General features: G+C 52.1%; 8 protein-coding genes and 1 long non-coding RNA gene across 20 annotated transcripts; 5 read left to right on the forward strand and 4 right to left on the reverse strand.

Moving 5' to 3' along the window:
- Window positions 1–74: 74 nt before the first annotated feature.
- On the forward strand, window positions 75–1487 carry LOC136190524 (uncharacterized). Its single transcript, XR_010670576.1, has 3 exons — window positions 75–202; window positions 250–467; window positions 530–1487. It is a non-coding gene; the product is annotated as an uncharacterized lncRNA (long non-coding RNA).
- LOC136190517 (uncharacterized) lies at window positions 1163–9381 on the reverse strand. 9 transcript variants are annotated; one of them, XM_065978706.1, is made up of 23 exons: window positions 7696–9381; window positions 7409–7643; window positions 7258–7356; window positions 7161–7190; window positions 6980–7010; window positions 6842–6901; window positions 6397–6799; window positions 6280–6325; window positions 5996–6087; window positions 5421–5803; window positions 4804–5337; window positions 4486–4729; window positions 3963–4435; window positions 3839–3910; window positions 3449–3769; window positions 3220–3283; window positions 2520–3160; window positions 2343–2468; window positions 2191–2291; window positions 2049–2127; window positions 1798–1992; window positions 1633–1736; window positions 1163–1585 (listed from the first exon to the last, which is right to left on the reverse strand). In XM_065978706.1, exons 8-23 carry the CDS (start codon window positions 6300–6302, stop codon window positions 1366–1368), a joined length of 3672 nt encoding a protein of 1223 aa, XP_065834778.1. In that variant the 5' UTR covers window positions 6303–6325; window positions 6397–6799; window positions 6842–6901; window positions 6980–7010; window positions 7161–7190; window positions 7258–7356; window positions 7409–7643; window positions 7696–9381; the 3' UTR covers window positions 1163–1365. The 9 variants fall into 9 exon arrangements, with proteins under 9 accessions (XP_065834778.1, XP_065834774.1, XP_065834773.1 ...); XM_065978702.1 differs by having other exon boundaries at window positions 6397–6760; window positions 6980–7042; XM_065978701.1 differs by having other exon boundaries at window positions 6980–7042.
- LOC136190519 (stabilizer of axonemal microtubules 1-like) lies at window positions 8077–9537 on the forward strand. Its single transcript, XM_065978710.1, has one exon. It carries the CDS (start codon window positions 8267–8269, stop codon window positions 9380–9382), a length of 1116 nt encoding a protein of 371 aa, XP_065834782.1. The 5' UTR covers window positions 8077–8266; the 3' UTR covers window positions 9383–9537.
- On the reverse strand, window positions 9400–10916 carry LOC136190034 (dynein axonemal assembly factor 11-like). The gene is made up of 10 exons (XM_065978109.1): window positions 10785–10916; window positions 10674–10724; window positions 10545–10616; window positions 10378–10502; window positions 10095–10322; window positions 9973–10038; window positions 9847–9916; window positions 9693–9788; window positions 9582–9634; window positions 9400–9529 (listed from the first exon to the last, which is right to left on the reverse strand). The coding sequence occupies exons 1-10, from the start codon at window positions 10914–10916 to the stop codon at window positions 9400–9402; spliced, it is 1023 nt and encodes a 340-aa protein (XP_065834181.1).
- On the forward strand, window positions 10904–14088 carry LOC136190521 (kielin/chordin-like protein). 4 transcript variants are annotated; one of them, XM_065978714.1, is made up of 7 exons: window positions 10930–10998; window positions 12094–12161; window positions 12458–12629; window positions 12765–12962; window positions 13020–13187; window positions 13333–13473; window positions 13534–14088. In XM_065978714.1, the coding sequence occupies exons 3-7, from the start codon at window positions 12509–12511 to the stop codon at window positions 13953–13955; spliced, it is 1050 nt and encodes a 349-aa protein (XP_065834786.1). In that variant the 5' UTR covers window positions 10930–10998; window positions 12094–12161; window positions 12458–12508; the 3' UTR covers window positions 13956–14088. The 4 variants fall into 4 exon arrangements, with proteins under 4 accessions (XP_065834785.1, XP_065834786.1, XP_065834784.1 ...); XM_065978713.1 differs by lacking the exon at window positions 12094–12161 and having other exon boundaries at window positions 10904–10998; XM_065978712.1 differs by lacking the exon at window positions 10930–10998 and having other exon boundaries at window positions 11642–12161.
- On the reverse strand, window positions 10929–16791 carry LOC136190523 (dynein axonemal assembly factor 11-like). The gene is made up of 6 exons (XM_065978718.1): window positions 16723–16791; window positions 11759–11857; window positions 11591–11684; window positions 11446–11519; window positions 11294–11371; window positions 10929–11029 (listed from the first exon to the last, which is right to left on the reverse strand). Exons 2-6 carry the CDS (start codon window positions 11766–11768, stop codon window positions 10929–10931), a joined length of 357 nt encoding a protein of 118 aa, XP_065834790.1. The 5' UTR covers window positions 11769–11857; window positions 16723–16791.
- On the forward strand, window positions 14063–16733 carry LOC136190518 (thrombospondin-type laminin G domain and EAR repeat-containing protein-like). The gene is made up of 5 exons (XM_065978709.1): window positions 14063–14207; window positions 14275–14810; window positions 14865–14964; window positions 15022–15174; window positions 15515–16733. The coding sequence occupies exons 1-5, from the start codon at window positions 14063–14065 to the stop codon at window positions 16651–16653; spliced, it is 2073 nt and encodes a 690-aa protein (XP_065834781.1). The 3' UTR covers window positions 16654–16733.
- Window positions 16769–18408, forward strand: LOC136190522 (uncharacterized). The gene is made up of 6 exons (XM_065978716.1): window positions 16769–17131; window positions 17186–17330; window positions 17392–17530; window positions 17583–17671; window positions 17723–17795; window positions 17862–18408. Exons 1-6 carry the CDS (start codon window positions 16772–16774, stop codon window positions 17953–17955), a joined length of 900 nt encoding a protein of 299 aa, XP_065834788.1. The 5' UTR covers window positions 16769–16771; the 3' UTR covers window positions 17956–18408.
- On the reverse strand, window positions 17796–19082 carry LOC136190520 (dnaJ homolog subfamily C member 22-like). The gene has a single exon (XM_065978711.1). It carries the CDS (start codon window positions 19062–19064, stop codon window positions 17997–17999), a length of 1068 nt encoding a protein of 355 aa, XP_065834783.1. The 5' UTR covers window positions 19065–19082; the 3' UTR covers window positions 17796–17996.
- Between the last annotated feature and the right edge of the window lie 43 nt (window positions 19083–19125).

The raw sequence follows: 19125 nt of genomic DNA on the forward strand, positions 1-19125 counted from the left end.
TTAGGTAAGACTTTTCGTTTCGTTCATTGTTTTCGCGAGCGTACAGTTAGCGCGCTTTTGTCTTACGCGAAGGCTTGGGACCGAGACGTGTTTCTGCGCAGTAGACGCACGTAGAACCTCACTTGTCGTCTTCGTCGTCGTTTTTCTTTGGACGGCAATTTTCGCCAGCGCCCGCGTTCGTGTAGACCTTGGTTTTGGAAAGGTAAGAGATTTTCGTGCGCGCGGAGGCTCTGGTACTTTTCTCTCCAGATAGCCTCCCCAGAAGCGCGCACGAACGAAAAGTACGTCTATAAAGATGAGGTGGAAAGCTAAAGATAAGAAATGGGACGATCGCCGTCTCTAGGGGCCCCTTTTTAGGTTTGTGACGAGGCATCCATTGGTTCGAACGACAGACTTTCACCAAATTTACTTTCAGCGCTTCTTGTTGCGTGAACGGTCAAATTTTGCCACGCGGGGGAGGAATTGCAGTAAATTGAATGTCTTTGTGACGAAATGACCAAGGTATATTAATTATTGATTTTCTTTCCAGATATTTTCTCGTGTTTCCAATCCCGCGGAAGCGGTTATGATTATCTAAACGTGGAGGGAGAAGGAGTTGCTTGAAGAACAAACCAAAAATGCCTTTGACGAAAATTTTCAATCTGACGAGGCGGATGCGGAAAGAAGTCCTCTCTTGTCTGGTTGAGAGAGAAGGAACAGCATGCCATAGGGATGGCTTATGGAAAAACTACACGAAAAACAAATTAGTAATGACGTGACTCTCTCTCCCTCTCTTGTTCTTTGTAGGTTCATTGAAGGGGACCATACTGACGAGGTTGATGAAGAGCTTTCCGATGTCTTCATTTACCCCTGGGCCCCGGGGTGATTAAATAAAACCGGCCCAACTCGGTTGCCAAGAGGATAATTTGGCTCACCTGTTGATGAGGGTTATGCAGTGCACCCTCCCCCCTCCAGGACTGCGGTGGGTAAAAAAGTGGTCCCCCTGGAATCAGGCTGACAGAGCTCACATCCGAGACTGCTCAGTCCCAGGCGTCTGAGCCAAGAGAATAAACGGGCTCTAACTCCGATTGAGGGGAGTATGGAGTGACCCCCACTCAGAAGCCCGCACGGGCTCTCGCGGCTCGTGCAGGTGGACAGCGACAGTAGGGGAGACTATATGCGCAATTTTTGTAGTTCCGGTTTACTTCCGGGTTTATAAAAGTAAAAGAGTTTATTATAATGAAAGAAATGCATGGTGGGAGGTTTCACCGTCTCCCGTCCTTTATCCCAACCGCCATTATTGATTACTACATACTAAGAATACTAGGCTGCGCGCTTGGCTAACTACAAATGCAGTGCGGCGTCGTGTCTACTATATGGTTGTCTCTATGGTACGAGTTCATCTTCTTCTTCATCGTCGTCATTAACTGATATGCAAAGAACGCGATTCTTTCGATTGCATTCCCTTTCGCGCTGCTGCAAAACCCTTTCTTCTGTGACGTCCGAGCGAAGGCCTGTATGTACGGAGTTTGAAAACCAGTTGTTGCAGTGGTGATCTGTTATTGATCCAACACAAGACGATCCGTGCCACACGAATCTTTGCTTGCTAAAGACGGAGATAAGTCTTTTACAAACGAAACTACATTTTCTTACCCCTGAACAGAACGACCAGAAAACGTGTACATGTGACTATTAACTGTCATTTTTCCGCACTTTCCATTGAGCAAATCGTCCCAAGAGCGAAACAGTTCTTCGTCCTAATATGTACATTATATGTGCCTTGTTTGATTTTTTTACTGACACATTTTCGTTTCTTACGTTTATGTTGAAAATTGGGGTTCCAAAGCTTGCCCAGGGCATGATGTCCTTGATCTTCTGAACAGATGATCCCAAGAAAGCACGGTACGTTTCGATTCTATTCTTTTCGGCAGCTTCTTCTCGACAAAGCTCATCCGCTTTCGCCACGCCTCCAAGATTGCCAGAATAGGTTTTATCCAGGGCAATCAAGTAAACCTAGATAAGGCATTATATCAAACGAACGTAATGTTCTCTTTTTTATACCAACGTACCTTTGACAGTTTCTTGTTCACTATACATTGGGTCACGTCGAGGAGGCAATTGCTACTGCACGTCACTTCACCCTGAGCACTGGATGGCGGGAATACAAAAACAAATTGCACGTCAGAGTCATACACACCTTGCACGACTTACCCTGGTCCGTAAACATCTTCGCATGTTACCCCGCCGTTAGATCCGTCACATTCCTCGGCGTCTGTTGAAACGACGCCGTCTCCACAGCTGGGAATCGTATCCTATAAAAATATTTGGTAATAGCGATACAATACAAAGCCGTCGCAACATACCGAGACCTGCAGTGTTCTCCATTCACCAGAATCAAAAATGTACAGTCTTTGGCTCATTTGATCATAGGCAAGAGCACCTCCGGCGGCATTGGACTCCGGCATTTTGGTTCCATTAAACATCGTCACCTAAAGACATCTCCTGTAAATCAACTAAGCTACGATATATATTCTACATACCCCGCTTTCTCCTTTTTGTCCTTTCACACCACGCTCTCCCTTTTCGCCACTCGCTCCCATTTGCCCGTCCAAGCCGGGCAGACCGTGCGGTCCTGCAGGACCAGTCGCTCCTATTTCCCCTGTATCTCCCTTCTCCCCTTTCGGTCCAACAGGACCTACACGTCCATCTAGCCCGCGAATCCCAGGCAACCCTTTCGGTCCTCGAATTCCCGCCTCTCCTCTGACGCCTGGCTCTCCCTTAGCTCCGCTCGGCCCAGCAATGCCCTCGGTCCCCGGCACGCCTTTCTCGCCAGTAAGTCCCGCGGCGCCTCTTTCGCCGCGATCTCCTTTCGCTCCATTCACTCCGGGCTCGCCTTTAAATCCACTCGGTCCCACGTCACCTTCGGCTCCTTTCTCTCCGTCGAGACCACGTTCTCCTCCGTCTCCTTTCATTCCCTTTGTCCCGTTCTCGCCCTTGCTTCCTCTTGCTCCAGGCGCGCCTATGTTGCCGTCGGAGCCAGGTGCTCCATCCAATCCCGGCGCGCCTACGCGACCAGCTTCCCCCTTTTCGCCTTTCTCTCCCTTCGATCCAGCACTTCCACGCGACCCATTCAACCCGTCCCGTCCTTTCAGTCCCTCTGCACCTGGACGACCGACATTGCCTAAGACAAATAAATAGCCACTACCGATCAATAACAAACTGCGACCGTTCGGCGGCTACCTTTTTCACCAGATGGCCCAACATCTCCTTTAGCTCCCTTCTCACCCACGACCACCTGAGGGGTCTGGAACAATAGCAATGAAGTACAAATACGGGCACGCGAATTCTACGTAGTACAGGCTCTCTGGAGAGAAACAGTAACTCTATCTGTCTCTCTATCTGTCGCTTCTAATGGTTTGACGTCTGCGATCCCACGCTTATTAAACAATGCATAATTTATTACGCCTACCTGTGCATTGGATCCGGCTGACGAGGGCTGCAGCACGGCTATCAATTCGCTTATCGTCGCGTTGTCTGGAAGAGGTCCACGGTCTCCTCTTGCACCGGGCTCTCCCTTGAGACCGTCGTCTCCCTTCGGACCGCGCTCTCCGTCTCGTCCCGGCGCGCCGTCGTCGCCGGGAATGCCCGCCTCTCCGCTTTCGCCTTTCTGACCGTCGTCGCCTTTTGCGCCGGGCAAGCCCGCGCTTCCCGCTTCTCCTTTGGAGCCCTTAGCGCCTGGGAGGCCAATTTCGCCGGCGACGCCGTCAACTCCGTCTGCACCGGTTTCTCCCTAGAACAAAATCGATTATCGACGTCGTAGTCAATTATTTAGGATGCGAATGAAAAATCGATTAATTACTTTGGGTCCAGCGGGTCCGACTGGCCCTTGATTGCCCATCATGCCAGCATCGCCTTTCTCGCCTTTCTCGCCCTAATAAACTCCCATCAAATAATTAGATCATAATATTATATTATGAAAATACGTTTTCTCCTTGACTTCCTTTCTCGCCGTCGTTTCCCAAAGCCCCATCAATTCCGTCGACTCCGGGCGCACCTGGAGGTCCAACAGTGCCACGCGCTCCTCTTTCGCCACTGACGCCATTTATGCCGTCGCTTCCTCGCTCTCCCGTCTCTCCCTTCTCTCCTTTGTCTCCCGCCGGTCCGATTTGAGCCGGTGGCGCAACTCCCGGCGGTCCAACAGGCCCAACGTCTCCTTTATCCCCTTTTTGTCCGTTGACTCCGTCAAGTCCATCGGCACCCGGTTCCCCAGGCGATCCCTTTTCGCCTTGATGACCGTTGAAACCGGCAACGCCTTGCAGTCCTGTTTGTCCTGTCGATCCCGTTTCTCCCTTTTGGCCTTTGTCTCCGTCGAACCCGTCGCGTCCAGGAAGTCCACGTGATCCCTGCGGCCCTCGAGCCCCAGTCTCTCCTTTCCGTCCACGCGGACCAGTTGGACCTAACCAAAGAAAATGCCGAGACGATTTTTCAATTAGTTTTCCTCCTCACCTGGGTCTCTGTTTGCCTGCACGTTCCCTGGCGGGCCGGGAGGTCCTCTTTCACCTGGCGGTCCTTGCGGGCCGTGAGAACCCTGTCTTCCTGGCGGCCCCGCTTGTCCAGGTGGACCAGTGAGACCCGTTCGTCCTGGCACGCCGTCCAAACCGGGCGGCCCTGGTCTGCCTCGATCGCCTCTCTCGCCCTTGATGCCAGAACCGATGATGACGTCGGTATGAGTAGACGGAGCAGGAGTAGCCTAGAAACATCATAAACAACATTTCAAATAAAGTGTATACGAGTAAACATTTTTTTGCAATAAAAGTTTTTTACCTCATATCCTGTCCACGTCACAGCTGCCCCTTGCACCTGTCCAACAACCACAGATCCGTCTTTTTTTAACCCAAACGGCTCTTTGACACCCAAACTAAAGGTGCCATGAGCCACATTGTTCCCATTCGGATATTCCGCCGAGAAGACAAGCGGCACCTCGGCGGCGGCGACGACAAACGAGCTCTCCGCCCGTCCCTTCCATTCCCTCAGTGACACGAGCCCTTGGAAAGTGATGACACTCTCGTATTCGCCACTTCGGGTCAAATAGAAGACTTCGACGTCGAACGTCGCTCCGTCGCGTTCATCGGCGAGTACGAGAGTGCCGGCGACGTCCGGCGACGCCGTGTCGCCGAGCCAAATGCGAAAGAGGCGCGGAAGTCGAGTGATTCGGCCATCGCCGTCGAGCTGGAGAACGAGTCGCATTTCTGCCGGTATCAATCCGAGACTGTCGTCGGCGAGCGCCGCTTCCGATTCGCGCTTTTTGCAAAGCTCCGTCGGGCAGCCGACAGCGACCGAAAGTTTTCTCACATCGCCCTGTGAGTGGGAAGCGAAGTGAAAATAATTAGTTGAGGGGGAGTGAGAAGCGGTTGATCGACAGATGAGATGTGATTTCATACCTTAAATTTCTTGGTCGTGCACGTCGACTTTGAGTCGATCGTGAACTTTTTCTCCACGGCGCTCCCGCAGCCGATTTGAACGGTGGCGGACGTGGCGTCGGTGACGACGATGCGCACGCGTCTTCGCTTGCCTTTTCGCAAGTTGAGGCCGACGAATTCGACGCGCTTTCGTTCCCAGCGAAAGACGAGCGCCTCGTTCGTGAGCGAGAGCTCCAAACCGGCTGACGCACAGGCGAATAAACACGCGCTACCAGACTCCGTTTGCGGCATCGTGACGATCGTTTCGATAGAAAATGGAGTCGATACGCGGTCGGGACAGGAGGCGGAGCTTCGGGATTGTTCTTTGGCATTGTGGAGATTCTCGCCGCTAGCGGAGAGAAGATCTGCACCAAGAGAGGGTTCCTGTTTAGGTGTTTGACTCGTGGGAAATTCACGCACAGCGCAGGGCAAAGAACCGACGATGCACGTGCGGTCCATTCCTAATTACTCTGGGAGCCAACGCGTCCGAGGTGACGAACCCCGCAATGACAGCGCAAGGACAGATAAACGCGTCTGATCTTTTGCGTTCATCTTACCATAGGAACGGCACCGCCGAGAAGAACTTTCTGTCGCCGCAGCCGTTAGCGTTAGCGAAAGAAACGTCGCAACGACGGCTTGCCACAGCAGTCTAGAGCGAGCAACAAAAAGTGTCATGTATGTGTAGTCCCGGAGAGAATTCGCGCGACAAAAAAAGAAGCGAGAGACCGCGATCGAACGAACACTCCTACTTGCGCGGATTCCACACCAACTACACCTAGTCTCAACAAAACTTACAAATGCTTTCGCGAAAAGGACGAGAGGGACAAACAAGAGCACTTACTGCATCTTTCCAATCGGCGGCATCTCAGACGTGGTCGAAGTACAAACTAGACGGGCGCACCGCAAATAAGAAGATGATCCATAAGCTATTCAAGACAAATTGTTTGGGACTCCTTACCGCAAACAATCGGCGCGAAGCTAGAGTCGAAAGATTGCGGTCGATTCGCGCAACGAGAGACGTCTCAAAAGAGCAACCTCGCAGCTATAGCACCCACGCGCGACTGTGACTTGCTCCCAAGCGACTACCCCCCGCTATATAGCTGGAAAACCACACCCGCGTGTCCGGGGTGGAGCGATAATTGGGTATGTGTACAGTAACGTGCGCGGAAGACGAATCTATTTACATGAACAGTATTGTCAACATAAAACGTCAGTTGCTGAGCGAATTTGGTCTACGACCACGCTTTTTTTTCTAAAAATAAATGTTTTGCAGATTACTTTGTCGGACGCTCTTTACTGTCACGTTTGGGCATCTTGGGCGCCTAACAAAGCCGGGAGTAATCAGAGACAAAACCAACTTCCTATCCAATAGTTTAGCAAACGCGCCGAGGATGCATGCTTACATTTGAATTGACCCCATCGACCTCAAATGATCGCTTCCTCGCCTCTCGTTTTTCTTTTTCCTGGAAGTCATTTAGACGACCCACCGAGCGATCGAATCGCCGGCGGCGCGGAGAACGCGCGCGTGCCGCCACGCTCACCTCGACGACGGGTTCACGGTGCGGCGACGATCTGCGCGAGCGCGCGGGAGACGGAGAAAGCGACTTGCCCGGAAGAAGGAGGAGCGGGAAAAGTAGAAGAAACGGCGGCGGGGGAAGGGCAAATGAGAGAGATTGCGCATATTTAGAGCTAAAGCTAATACGTGCGGTCGAATTCGTATACCCTGTCGTGGTGCTTCTTTCTTTTCTTCTTCTGCATTAGCGCGCAGGATCGGTATAAGGTTTCGATCCACGCGGTGCGGCTTAGTAAATTACTGTACCTCCTTTTTCTTCTTCTTTTTCCTCTCCTTCTTCTTTTTCTTCTTTTCCTGACGTTTGAGAATCGATTCGCGATGCGTCTTGAGTTCGTCTCTAAATTTCTGCAGAGATGCTAGTCGATTGATTCGACTTTCTCGCTGACTTCTCCGTCACCTCGTCCATTTTCTCCTCCCATTCCGCTAGCGTGCACGAACCGACGGCAATTCGAGCCTTTCTCGCTTTTTGGACTTCTTCGCTAGACGATTTTACCGTAAGACACCGTTTTGTCGCCGTGTGGAGCCTTCTACTACATCGACGGCCTGTCCCGATTGAGATAGTCGTGTAACGTTGGCCCAGTCGCTTCTGAGGGACCCCTCTGACGAGCTGCGGCTACGGGATTCACCCACGCCTAAAGGTTCTCGCCTACGTTCACAGTACAGCGCTTTGGAGGCCTTCCTTACTACTCGAGTGTCTCGCTTTCCCATATTTTGCCGAAAAGGACTTTGTTCGTTGATATCACTCAGAGCCGGAAATGAGAGGTGGGACAGTGTAGTACCGGTACTACTCACGTAGTTCCAAAACGCACTTAGTGTGCAACGTAAAGATAAAAAATTTTGCTGCCCTGCTAGTAGCCACAGGAGGTGCCACGGGATATAAAGGCATTCCGCTGAAAAATACTTCTCAGACTTAGCGGTGCTGTTTAGTTAGAAACAACTGCTGTATTCGTCGACACTAATTAATTAATCGCTTGGGCTGTTTGATATATATTAGAAGACCCGGAAGTGGTCGCATAGAGACCGTATTGTAAACTGCCATCATGATGAATCGCGACAAGAACGCAAGGTCGAGCCGTAGTGTTCTTGCTTTTCTCGTTTCATTTTTACGCTTAGTAACGTGACGTTTGCACACGGAAAAAGACTCGTCGCTCCCGAGTCCGTTTACCAGCAATCGTACAATTGTCCCGAGAGGAAGCGTTACGGGCCATTGCACGCGACAAACAAGCGCGGTAGATACCCCGCCAAAAAGGGTGGTATGCATCTGCTCTCCACAACCCGGCACGACTACAAAGCGCCGGGACCGAACGCCGAACGCGCCCAACTTGTCCGACACGAGGAAGAGTACAAGGAGAGCGACGAGCAACTTCAAAGCGTGACGTCGTACAGAGACGACTATCCAACTCGTCGCGGCGAGAAAGTGAAGCCAATTCGACCGTCAACGAAAATGGAGAACCCAATCGGATCGCTGTCGTCGTTGACGACGAATAAACAAATGTACAAAGAGTGGCCAACGCGCCCGCGCGAAGCGGCGTGGGGCGAGCCGCTCATTCCTCCCCTATTTCGGGGCAAATTCGACGGATTGACGACGCTTCGGCAGGATTTCGTCGAAGCAAAAATGCCGCGCCCACGCACGTCTTACAAACGCCCGGAGAAAGTCCACGCGCTCGGCGGGAAATTCGAAAGTTTGACGACGCACAAGGAGTTCTACGAAAGGCACGAAGCGCCGAAAGAGACGAGCGTGATTTATCACCGAAAGAGATCCCAACCGGTAGCGCGCCCACGCGCCGCTCAGTTCAACGGCACAACGACGTACCAGGGTCAAAATCAGGGCATTGTCAATCACGGTTTCCCCCCGCCTCGTCCCGCCTGCCCTCCGCATCAACCGCAACTCAATCTATTCCCATACAAAAACGACGACGACGACGACGACGACGACGACGACGAAGATCATGAAGACGACTTTCGAACGGTTCACAGCGAATCATATCGGCCCTATCCCGCTCACAAGGCCAGTCGAGCGTCTCGGATCGTTCAGACGACGTTTAAGTATCGGAACACGCCAATGGATCTTGCCACGTCGCATCAGACCCACTTCCGGGAAGCGGGTGGCGGCGGCGGCGGCGAAAAGGCCACCCAAATGCGCCCACCAACCCAACTGAAATCTTTTCGCGACGCTGCGGCTGGCGGCGAATCGAAACCGCCGCCGCAGACGACGAATAGGACCGATTTTCGCGCGTGGGACACTCTGCCGCGAATGCGGCACGGCGATCTTTACGAGAGAAGCTACAAGCCGCGACGTCTTCCGCACGACATGACGTCGATGTACGGTCACGACTACGGCCGCGTCGCTAAGCCGCTCAACGCGCACTGAGGGGTAAAAAGGGGTCGTCATATTAGGGGAGGAACATCTGGGTCATCAATAAAGGGCGATGATAATGATGAATCTTTTTCATTGTCGTTTGGGGGCCCCGGTGCTACCTTAGATGGCAGTGATGGTGGTGTTGGTGGTACTTCGTCCCTAATAGACAAGGCAATAGTTTTCGCTTGTCTCCGGCAACCTACTAACTAACCTTTTCGCTCTCACTGGAGCCTTGGGCACTGACGGTTTCACGATCCGGTTCACCTGTAATCGAATACATGCAAACCCAATCCGTCCTACGTCTCTCTCTCTTTCTCTTTACCTTTGGCATGGTCAGCACCAGATGGCCTGTCGTTTGGGATCGTTTCGCTGAACTTCGATCCGGACTGACTTCATCCGGTAGCGTCAGCTGAAGCACCTTTCAGCGCAATTAATACCCCCAGACTGCACTCCCCTAACGACCTAATCAAATTCACCTTGCCCTTGATCACGCATTTAACGAACGTCGGCTCGATATCGCAATCCATGAGAGACGTATCGAGAAATCTGCGCGCCACACCAGATGGGCCCGGTAATCAATTTTGCATGCGAGGAGGCCTTACCTGGGAACGGCAACGTCAAGTGCAAATGCATTTCCCCCGTCGATTTCAGTTAGGGAAAATTCGAATCTAACCAGGAGAAGAGGTCACCCAATAAAACGAAGAAGACCGATAATCTCGCCTACTTTCCCTCGTTTACGTTCAGCCTCCGTCCGTCTTCTGTTTGCAGACGAAGCACGCGTTTGGGTGGAGCCCGACTTTTACTAGTAGCAGACGCTTTATCAACGAATCGACGATATACCATGCAGAGACGAGACAACCTCGGCTCTTCGTTTTCTTTTCGCTTTTCCGCCAAATAACGATGCGTTTCGAGTCGGGATTCGGGCGTATATGCGGTCGGTTCGTCCCACCGCCTCAAGAACAAACACCAATGTCACCAAGCCATAGAAACGCTATAAGGAGCCCCACTCATTGTCGTCATCAGCGCGCCCCTTCTCTGATTCCGTTTCAGAAGGAAGATGAGCGTCAGTGTCAGTGTACCACCGCCCATCGAAACCCGGCTTCTTTCCCGATGCCCGAGCTTTTTCCGCGGCCTTAAGCACATCCTTTAAAAATAGATTGAATAAGAGACGCACCCATCCACCCACTCTCTTTTTAGCGTAGTCCTCTTCTAGCTTCACTATTCGGGCTCTGTTTCGATCTAATTCCTATAACGCAAGCCGTATAAAAGGCGAAACGCCTTTGCACCTTTCTCTATCGCATACCTGATTGGCTAATATCCGCTCGGATATTTCAATTTCCTTTCCGTCTAGCCACTATCAGATGATGAACCTCTTCGAACTATGCATCTACGCAATACTGCAAGAAGGCCGCACCTCGAGTTGCGGCAAAGCGGCCACAACATAGGAGCGATATCCATCGTATTCTGTGCAAGGATTTCCGGTCAGAAAACTGAAAGAGAAGGCGCATCTGCATAGATCGCATTCCCAGTCGACCGCAGTCGACATCAGTCGGCGCTCTCACAGTTCGCGAAGAGCCTCGTTTCGTCGTAGCGACTCGACGCTCGTCAGCTCGCCGACAAAATTCACAGTAAGATCCAGTTTCTGTAGAGATTCGCAACCTGCGAGAAAGAGGAAACGAATTCTTCTTCCTTCCCCCCGTGTTTGCGTCATAAGGGCGCGAACTGGCACGGAGAGTAAATCTTTGCATAATTAGCCCCCATCTTGTGACAATTGCAAGCAGGAGATTGAACGAGCGATTGAAACCTTGACTGACTATAAAGGGGTATCATGTCCTCGGGGTACGGAAAGCTCGCATCTTCTTCCTCCCCTTCACGCCCTCTTTTTTTTCGGGGCGTCGATCGCCGGATCACCCCGCCCTTCACCTTGAAGGTTCTCTATCCTTTCGACGTTGTTCAAGGCGAGATTGAGATACTCGAGCTTCTTGAGACGACCGACGTTTTCTTCGAAAACGGCAAACTCCGTTAGTTAGATGTGATGAAGGCGACGGCGCCGGCGACGACGGCGCGCAACAAACCTATTTTAGGAATTAGGTTGCTTTGTAGATAAAGGATTCGCAAGTCGCGGCACCACTTGTCCAAGTGTTCAATCCTTAATTCAAGCGAAATCATTAACACGGGAAATTAACAGCGTAATGACCCCCCCCCCCCCCCCCCCCCTACTTTTCTATATCCTGTTGGTGAAGCGAAAGCTCTTCCAACGTAGCGATTTCGCCTTCGTTATGCTCGGCGCGTTTACGAATCAGATCCTCGGTAACTGCGTAAAAGAGAAGCACGTACGTGTGCGTGAGTCACGACGTCCTCCCGCTCTTCTCCTTCCCCAACTCTTACTTCGCGCCATAATCAAAAGCGAACCCGGATGTCACGCGATTAGCGTCAAGGGAGCGTAGGTGGTTTCCTATTCACTCGAGTCCTCGCATCCTTATGAAGCTAAATCGAATCTTAATCTGCTTGCGGTTGCTACTAAAAAAAACGCGCCCGCATGGGGATGCTCTTCTCTGCAAGAGGCATTGAGTTACGACGGCAGGAAGGAAAACAGCCTCTTGCATCGCAACGCGTCCCCATCTCCCTAATGCAATTAGGTCAAGATGCACAAGCGCTAGACAGGACATAGGACAGCCGCCCCGGCTGTCGGGGATACTATATAGGCAGTGGATTTCGTCTAGGACTCGCCAGTCGAAAACTGAACTCGCCCCGTTCTCTCGTCTCGCTTCGACGCGCACCCGTGTATAGCGTAAGTGCGACAACCGCAATCACTTCAAAACTATTATTAACCGTTCTCATTAAATCTCGCGAGCACCGACGGAGACAATTGATTGTCGCTCGGCGCTCTTGTCGTCCTCCCCACACAATAAACGACTCCCCGAAATCGTCTTGGTAGACTCTACGAATCCCCAGTATCGAATAAGAGTCGCGAGTCGACGGCGCGCCGAGCGTCGCGCCCTAACCCGTTTTTAGCGTCGCGACCGGGGGCATACATACATATATACGCGTCAGCTGCACGTTTCTCATTCATTTCCGTACACACAGAGAGCCGCGCGGCAACCACACGAACACAAACATACAACGCTTTCGGGAAGGATGACGAAACCGTCGGTGCTCTTTACTTTGGCGTGGGTCGTCGCGGGCCTACTGCAGCCGCGCGCGGAAGCGATCTCACAACAAAAAACAACCGAAGAAACAACGCCGGTCGACCTAAGCGGTACGCGATTATTATATCATATGCAGACGCGAACCAGCACTAAGCGGACTCTAATGTGCGATCTCAGTGCAAACTATTGCAACTATTCACGTGCACGGCCCCAGAGACTGACTCTTATCTTTTTTTATTATAAAGGATCGGCGATGAAGTGCTCTTTTGACGGACAAGATTATTATCCCGAGGAGGAATTCAAACCGAGTCCATGCTCGTTGTGCATTTGTCATTGGTCGGGCAAAGTCAACTGTACGCCTATTATTTGCGATTCCGTCCCGTGCGGACAATATGCAATAACGTTGCATCCACCGAAGGACGAATGCTGTCCGCGATGCAAAAGTACGTACATTGCAATTTACATATTCACTATTCCTAAATGACTATTTCTATTTTTAGACGTTATGTGCTATCACAAGGGCGACTGGCATCGCGCCGGTCAACGGTGGATCGAACAGGTCATCGAAAGAGGGAAACGGTGTCGCTCGAAGTGCACGTGCAAAGTAACCGGCGAAGTCGATTGCGACAAATCTGAAAATCGGTGCGACCAAAGCGTTCACATTCCAAGTACGTTCTGGGCTTCATTCATGCACTCTCCCACCGCGGTAACTAGTTGAGCAGAAAATGGACCTTTTTGTTTTCACGCGTCTAATTGTATCCTACGCAGCTGGGGGGAAATGCAGGGATAAAGAAATAACACGAGTTTGTATAGCGTGCAAGGAAAACGGAAATGTCTACCATGTCGGTCAGAAGTGGATAGGGCGCAAGCGCGTTAACGGCAGACAGTGCAAAATGCCGTGCGAGTGCACGCGAACGGGAAAGCGATGCAATAAAAAGGCGTGTCCGAAAAAACGTAAATAAACGCTCTCTCCTCTCCCCTGCAACGAAAACGTCGCGTTGGCTTCCTCTTTAGTTTGCCGCGTGGGCAACGCAACGTACAGAGAAGGCGAAGAGTTCGGGCAACAGAGCACGGAATGCTGGACGCGCTGCACGTGCATCGACGGAGGCGCAAAGTGCGTGCCGTGCCCGACCCCGTCGCGTCCCGTCGCCGCGCTTTCGAGATGCCGACGCGAGTGCGACCACGTCGATTTCGAGCGCGAAGGGTGCGACAAAGTGCGACGGAAGATTTGCACGTGTCCAGAGCGTTGCCTGCGCAACGGATCGACGCGCTGCTGCAAGACGGTCGAGCGACAGGAAAACGTCACGCTCTCGTGCACCGGGGGGCGGCAAAAGGTGTTGCCCATCAAGCAGGCGACACATTGCATATGCAAGGCGTGCGACCCGCTGTCGCTGCCGCCGCCGCTCGTATCGTCCGCCGAAAGCGAATTGTTTTAAGACAGAAAGATTATCTCGAAGGACTATTTTAGATGACTATTTGATCAATTAGTTTAGTAGCGAACATTTCATATTCGCGCGGTTTTTCGCCGAGCCGTCCCATCGTAATGAGATCAACGTGTATAAGAGCCGAGCCCCACTTCGCGTCACACAATTACGTAACGATGATGAGCAGCAACTACCTCATCGAAGCGGTTCTCCTTAGCGTCTACCTAATCCTTTCCGACGCACTGAGCGAGGAAAATTGTCAAGGTCAAGGTTTAGTAGCGGAGGAGTGTGGGGGACTTTTTTTTTCGAATGCCGCGCCGCTATTATATAGTTCACGACATTTTTTGCCGTCTCGATGACGAACCGGCTCTGAAATCGGTCCGAGGACCGCGTTCGGACTCGAAAGCGTTCGCCGTGCCGTCCGGCGACTCCGTCGAGTTTCCCGTCGATCGACTGTTCGCGTCGTTTTCGCGCGACTACTGCATAGCGACGGGAGTCCAACTCGACGAACCCGTCAAAGGATCGGCGTTCGTCTTTTCGATCACCGACTCGAAACGCCAGAACGTGTGGACGGCGCTGAGCCTGCTCAGCAGCTCGCGACTCAATTTCGAGTACAGCCTCGAATCGTCGTCGTCGACGACGCGAACGAAAAAGGCGACCTTTTCCATTGACATGAACAAGTTGAACGACGGAAATTGGCATTCGATAGTGGCGTGCGTCAAAGGGTCTCAGGCGTTTGCCTCGATCGATTGTCAAGAGAGAGAAACGATCAAAATTCAGGAACCTCGACGAGATCTCGTGTCGGGTACGGCGTTCGTAGGGAGAAAGACGAGTCGGGGAAGTGCGAAAAGGCACGCCGTTCTAAAGGTTTGCGCGCACGTGGCGGGGCGGAACGGCGATAGCGTGGCTCTATCCTCCTAGGGAAACCTCGCCGATCTTTTCGTCTTCAATTACTCGCAGGCCATCGCCGACGACTACTGCAGGGAGCCGACTATGATGACGCCGACGCCAACCCCAACAGGTGTGCGCAACATCTTTTTCCCGTGGATATAAAGTGTGCATCGTTTTGCTTGTATAGGCTCACGCGTAGGCGAACCTAATGACGCTGTGAAAGTTTCCGAGAGAAAGTCCGAGTGCACGGACGCGCTGAGGGGAACGCTGTGGTTTGATGCGGTCGGGTCGGCGCTCAAACTGTGCGACGGAACGGCATGGCAATGCGTTCGATGTCCGGGTGAGTAAAGGGCGGGGATATAGAGCTTTCTTGCGTTCTGCAATAATAGGAACGCAAGAAACGCAACTGCGAGAATACGTTAAAAGGTTCCAGTGCTCTATCGTTTATTCTAACGAGGCTGGAGACAGCTTAGAAATAATTTACCTACGGTAACTAAACGGTGTCTCCACGTGCAGCGGAAACGCTTTAGTGCTTAGTAAATATTTCTAAGCAAGCACCTGACTTCGTTAGTAGACAAAGTCCATACCGGTATTTCCATAAGCAAAAGTATTTCCTAAGATATGGTTTCTAATTGAAGAGAAACGGAACTTCTATCTATTGCAACTGTTCTCGTGTGTAGACGAATGCAAAGTCGACTACTTCGACTTGGTCGAAACCTTGCCGACGGTCGCCGCGAGCGACGCCGACGTCTTCCGCATCGACGACACTCTCTACATGTGCGTCACCGAGCACTCGGATCCCGAGAGCCCCGACGCCGTCTCGCAACAAACCGGCCCGTCGACGATCTACCGTCACGACGGCACGTCGTGGATACGCCACCAGCGAATCGACACGGACGTCGCGCGAGCCTGTCATCATTTCGCCTTCGCCGACAACGACTATCTCGCCGTCGCCAATTTCGGCGAAGATCGATCGTCGTCGTCGACGATCTATCGTTACGATACGAAAACGCGTCAATTCGTATTCGCCACGGCGTTGGAACGTCAAAGGGCGCAGGACATCGAATTCTTCTGCGTCAACGCGACGCGCTGCTATCTCGCTCTCGCGCGCCGATCCGACGCCGACAACGTCAACACGGACTCGCCAATATACGCCGTCGCGGCGCGACGCGACGGCGGCATCGACATGCAGCGCGTCCAACTCGTGCCGACGTCGAGCGCGTACGACTGGGAACACTTCGTCATCGACGGACGTCACTATCTCGTCGTCGCGAACGCGTTCAACGGTCGCACGACGCACGTCGACTCGATCGTCTACGAGTACGATTCGTCGACGGGCCGATTCGAGTATCGACAAGCGATACCGACGATCGGCGCGACGGGATGGACGCACTTTCGCGTCGACGACGACGACGACTATCTCGCCGTCGCCAACGCGTTCGATCATCGCCCGTCGTCGTCGTCGTCGTCGCCTAGCAACGACCGGCACGCCGTCGTTTCGGTGATTTATAAATACGACGGCGACAAGTTCGTTTCGTATCAGCGAATAATGACGTATAGTGGAACGGGATGGAGTGCGTTTACGATATGCGGACGCCGCTATCTCGCCGTCACGAATTCGTATAGCGACAACGACGGGAATAGCGTCGAGTCGATTGTCTACGCTTATCGGGGCGCCGAACGATTCGTCGCCGAGCACGCGATCGAGACGGAAGGCGCAACCGATTGGGTGCACTATTCGATCGGCGGACGCGACTATCTCGTGCTCACTAACTCCAAGGGCGGTCGTACGAAGATCCTCGTTGCTAAGACTCGTTAGGGGACCTCCTGTGCACGTCGATTCCGAGACTACGCTTGCATGTCCGTGCTCTATTCTACTCCGTCTCACCTCCGTGTTTGTTTTCTCGAAACTTCGCGTCGTGGCAACGAAGAAAAAAATGGCGTCGTTTCCCGGATTGGCTCTCTTCGGTCCCGTATGCGTCATGTTAGACATTTCGGCGAGTAGTCTTGTCGTTGCTGCCGAAGTGGGTTTAGTCGCTGGGATACTTATTGGATGCATTGGCGTCGGAGGAGTCATTATTGTGCCGTGTCTCATTCTACTGCCCGACGTCGACGTGAGTCGCGCCGTTCCCGCGTGCATGTTCTCCTACATATTCGCCGGACTCGTCGGTCTTGTTACGTTCGGCTACAAGAAACAGATTGACTGGCGCGACGCGGCGGCGTTCTGCGCGAGCGCCGCTCCTTCCGCTTTACTGGGGGCGTGGCTATTTGCTCAAATTAGTCCCTTTGCTATTAAGGTGAATAACCGCGCCACGTATACAGTAAAAAGTAATGCAGCTTGCGTTTGTTAGATTACCATGTACACCGTCATATTTATCACGTCGCTTTTCTCTCTGATTCGAATACTGTGGTCACGGAGAAATCAAAATAATAAAACTGAAGATTCTTCAGTAGAAAATAAACGCGATTCATCCGCTTGGTGCCTAAGCAACTGCGGTAATACGACGAGCAGATTTATTGTGAGAGAGAAGCAACTTTGTGAAAAAAATGTCATTAGGAATTTGGCTGCAGATATTGGTACGACTAAGTATCGGCCTATTCGCGGGTTGCGCGTCTGCTCTAACGGGAACGAGCGGGCCCGTCGTTTTACTTCCAATACTCATCATCCTACGTTGGGATATTAAACTAGCTCTCGGGTGATAAAACAAAGCTTGCTACTATTGCCAGTAACAAATAGTCATTTTTTAGGAGTGCTCAGGCAATTCAATTTCCCATTGCCGTCGCGTCGACGATAGGAAATGCCTTCTTTGGCAAGAAAGATATTGATTTTAAACTTGGTGCGCTCTTGGGTATGGGGCAAGTATCCTGACTCTATAGTTGTTTTCTAGGAGGCTCTATAGCGGCCACTCTAGCGCCGTTTGTCATTCTAGGAGCCCTAATAGCCAATCGTCTTCCGGCAAAGTAAATTCCCATTAATCAAAAGCAAATATTCATTTGTTGCATTAATCTCTATTTTTTCCTCGCAAGGCCGTTAAAGACAGCAGTATCACTTATTCTAATACTGGCAAGCCTATCCCTCCTCATATGGGAGATAGAAAAATTGAGACAGGCAGACAATTAAAAGTGAAAGAAACCCAATCGATCATTGGCACCCAGAACCAACTAAAACTCCTCGTGCCCGCGTTTTCCTCTGGGACCCCTATCCCTCTCCCCGGGTCCCTGCTCCCCCTTTTCCCGTCTCGACCTAAAAATCTTCCCCAGCGTCTCATACGCCTTTTGAATTTCCATAAATCGCTCCGCCGTTCCCTCCTCCTTATTCTTATCCGGATGATAGCGAACGACGAGCTTCTTATACGCCCGTTTCACTTGCGCTTCCGTCGCTCCTTTCTCTAGACCAAGAATCTCCAACGATCGCTGCTCACCTTCGACGTCCGCAAGATCAATAAAAGTTCGAAACGTATCTGCAAATCCGTGATGACGTAAGCGCTGGAACAGTATCCCCATGGCGTCGGCGAATTCTCGCCAAGCCGGCGAATTGAGCATGTTTACAATGGCGTCTCGTAATTTAATTTTCTCCCCGTCCTCCGTCTCGATTTCGCAATTGAAATAGAGATAGGAGCCGACGAGCGTCGTCAAGACAACGGCGCCGACGCACACCAATAACAAACGCCGGCAAAACGATTGCGACTTGTACTTCTCCCTGTGCTTTCGTCTCCACGTGAAGACCCCGGATGCGACCACAGCCGCCCAAAACGCGATTCCCTCCTGACTGAATACGAGTTCGAATGCGAGTGCGACGACGAGCGGGGGAAGGAGATCTCCTTTCTGTCGGCCGACGTTGCCGACGAGATAGATGCCGACCGCCGTGCCGATGGGCGGCAGGAGAAGAGCGCACGTGTCGACGGCGGGAAAATTATCCGGGATAGCGCCGTAGACGAGATTTCGGAACCAGAGGCCGAAAAAAATTTGACCGATGAAACGCGCGAAGGAAAAGGGCGGGCGACCGCGTTTTCGGTCGATTTTAAGTTTTTCCATGTAATCCGAGTCCTCGTTGCAATCGGCGACGTACTCGGGCATGCGAAAGAGATCGCGTAGGAGTCCCACGCCGAATACGCCGCCCGTCGATAGCCAGAGAAAGCATTGGATCGTGCGACGAAGGTAGAGATGGTGAAGACCGAATATGCCACCGAACAGCCAGCAAAGATAGGCTACGCACAAGCTCTTTGCCATTTTCTAGTGACACGAGTTCTTACTTAGAGCGCGCTCCTGCTGCTTCGAGCACGCCCCCCCC

Source organism: Oscarella lobularis, chromosome 8 (assembly GCF_947507565.1).
Source record: "Oscarella lobularis chromosome 8, ooOscLobu1.1, whole genome shotgun sequence".
Classification (NCBI taxonomy): Eukaryota; Metazoa; Porifera; class Homoscleromorpha; order Homosclerophorida; family Oscarellidae; genus Oscarella; species Oscarella lobularis.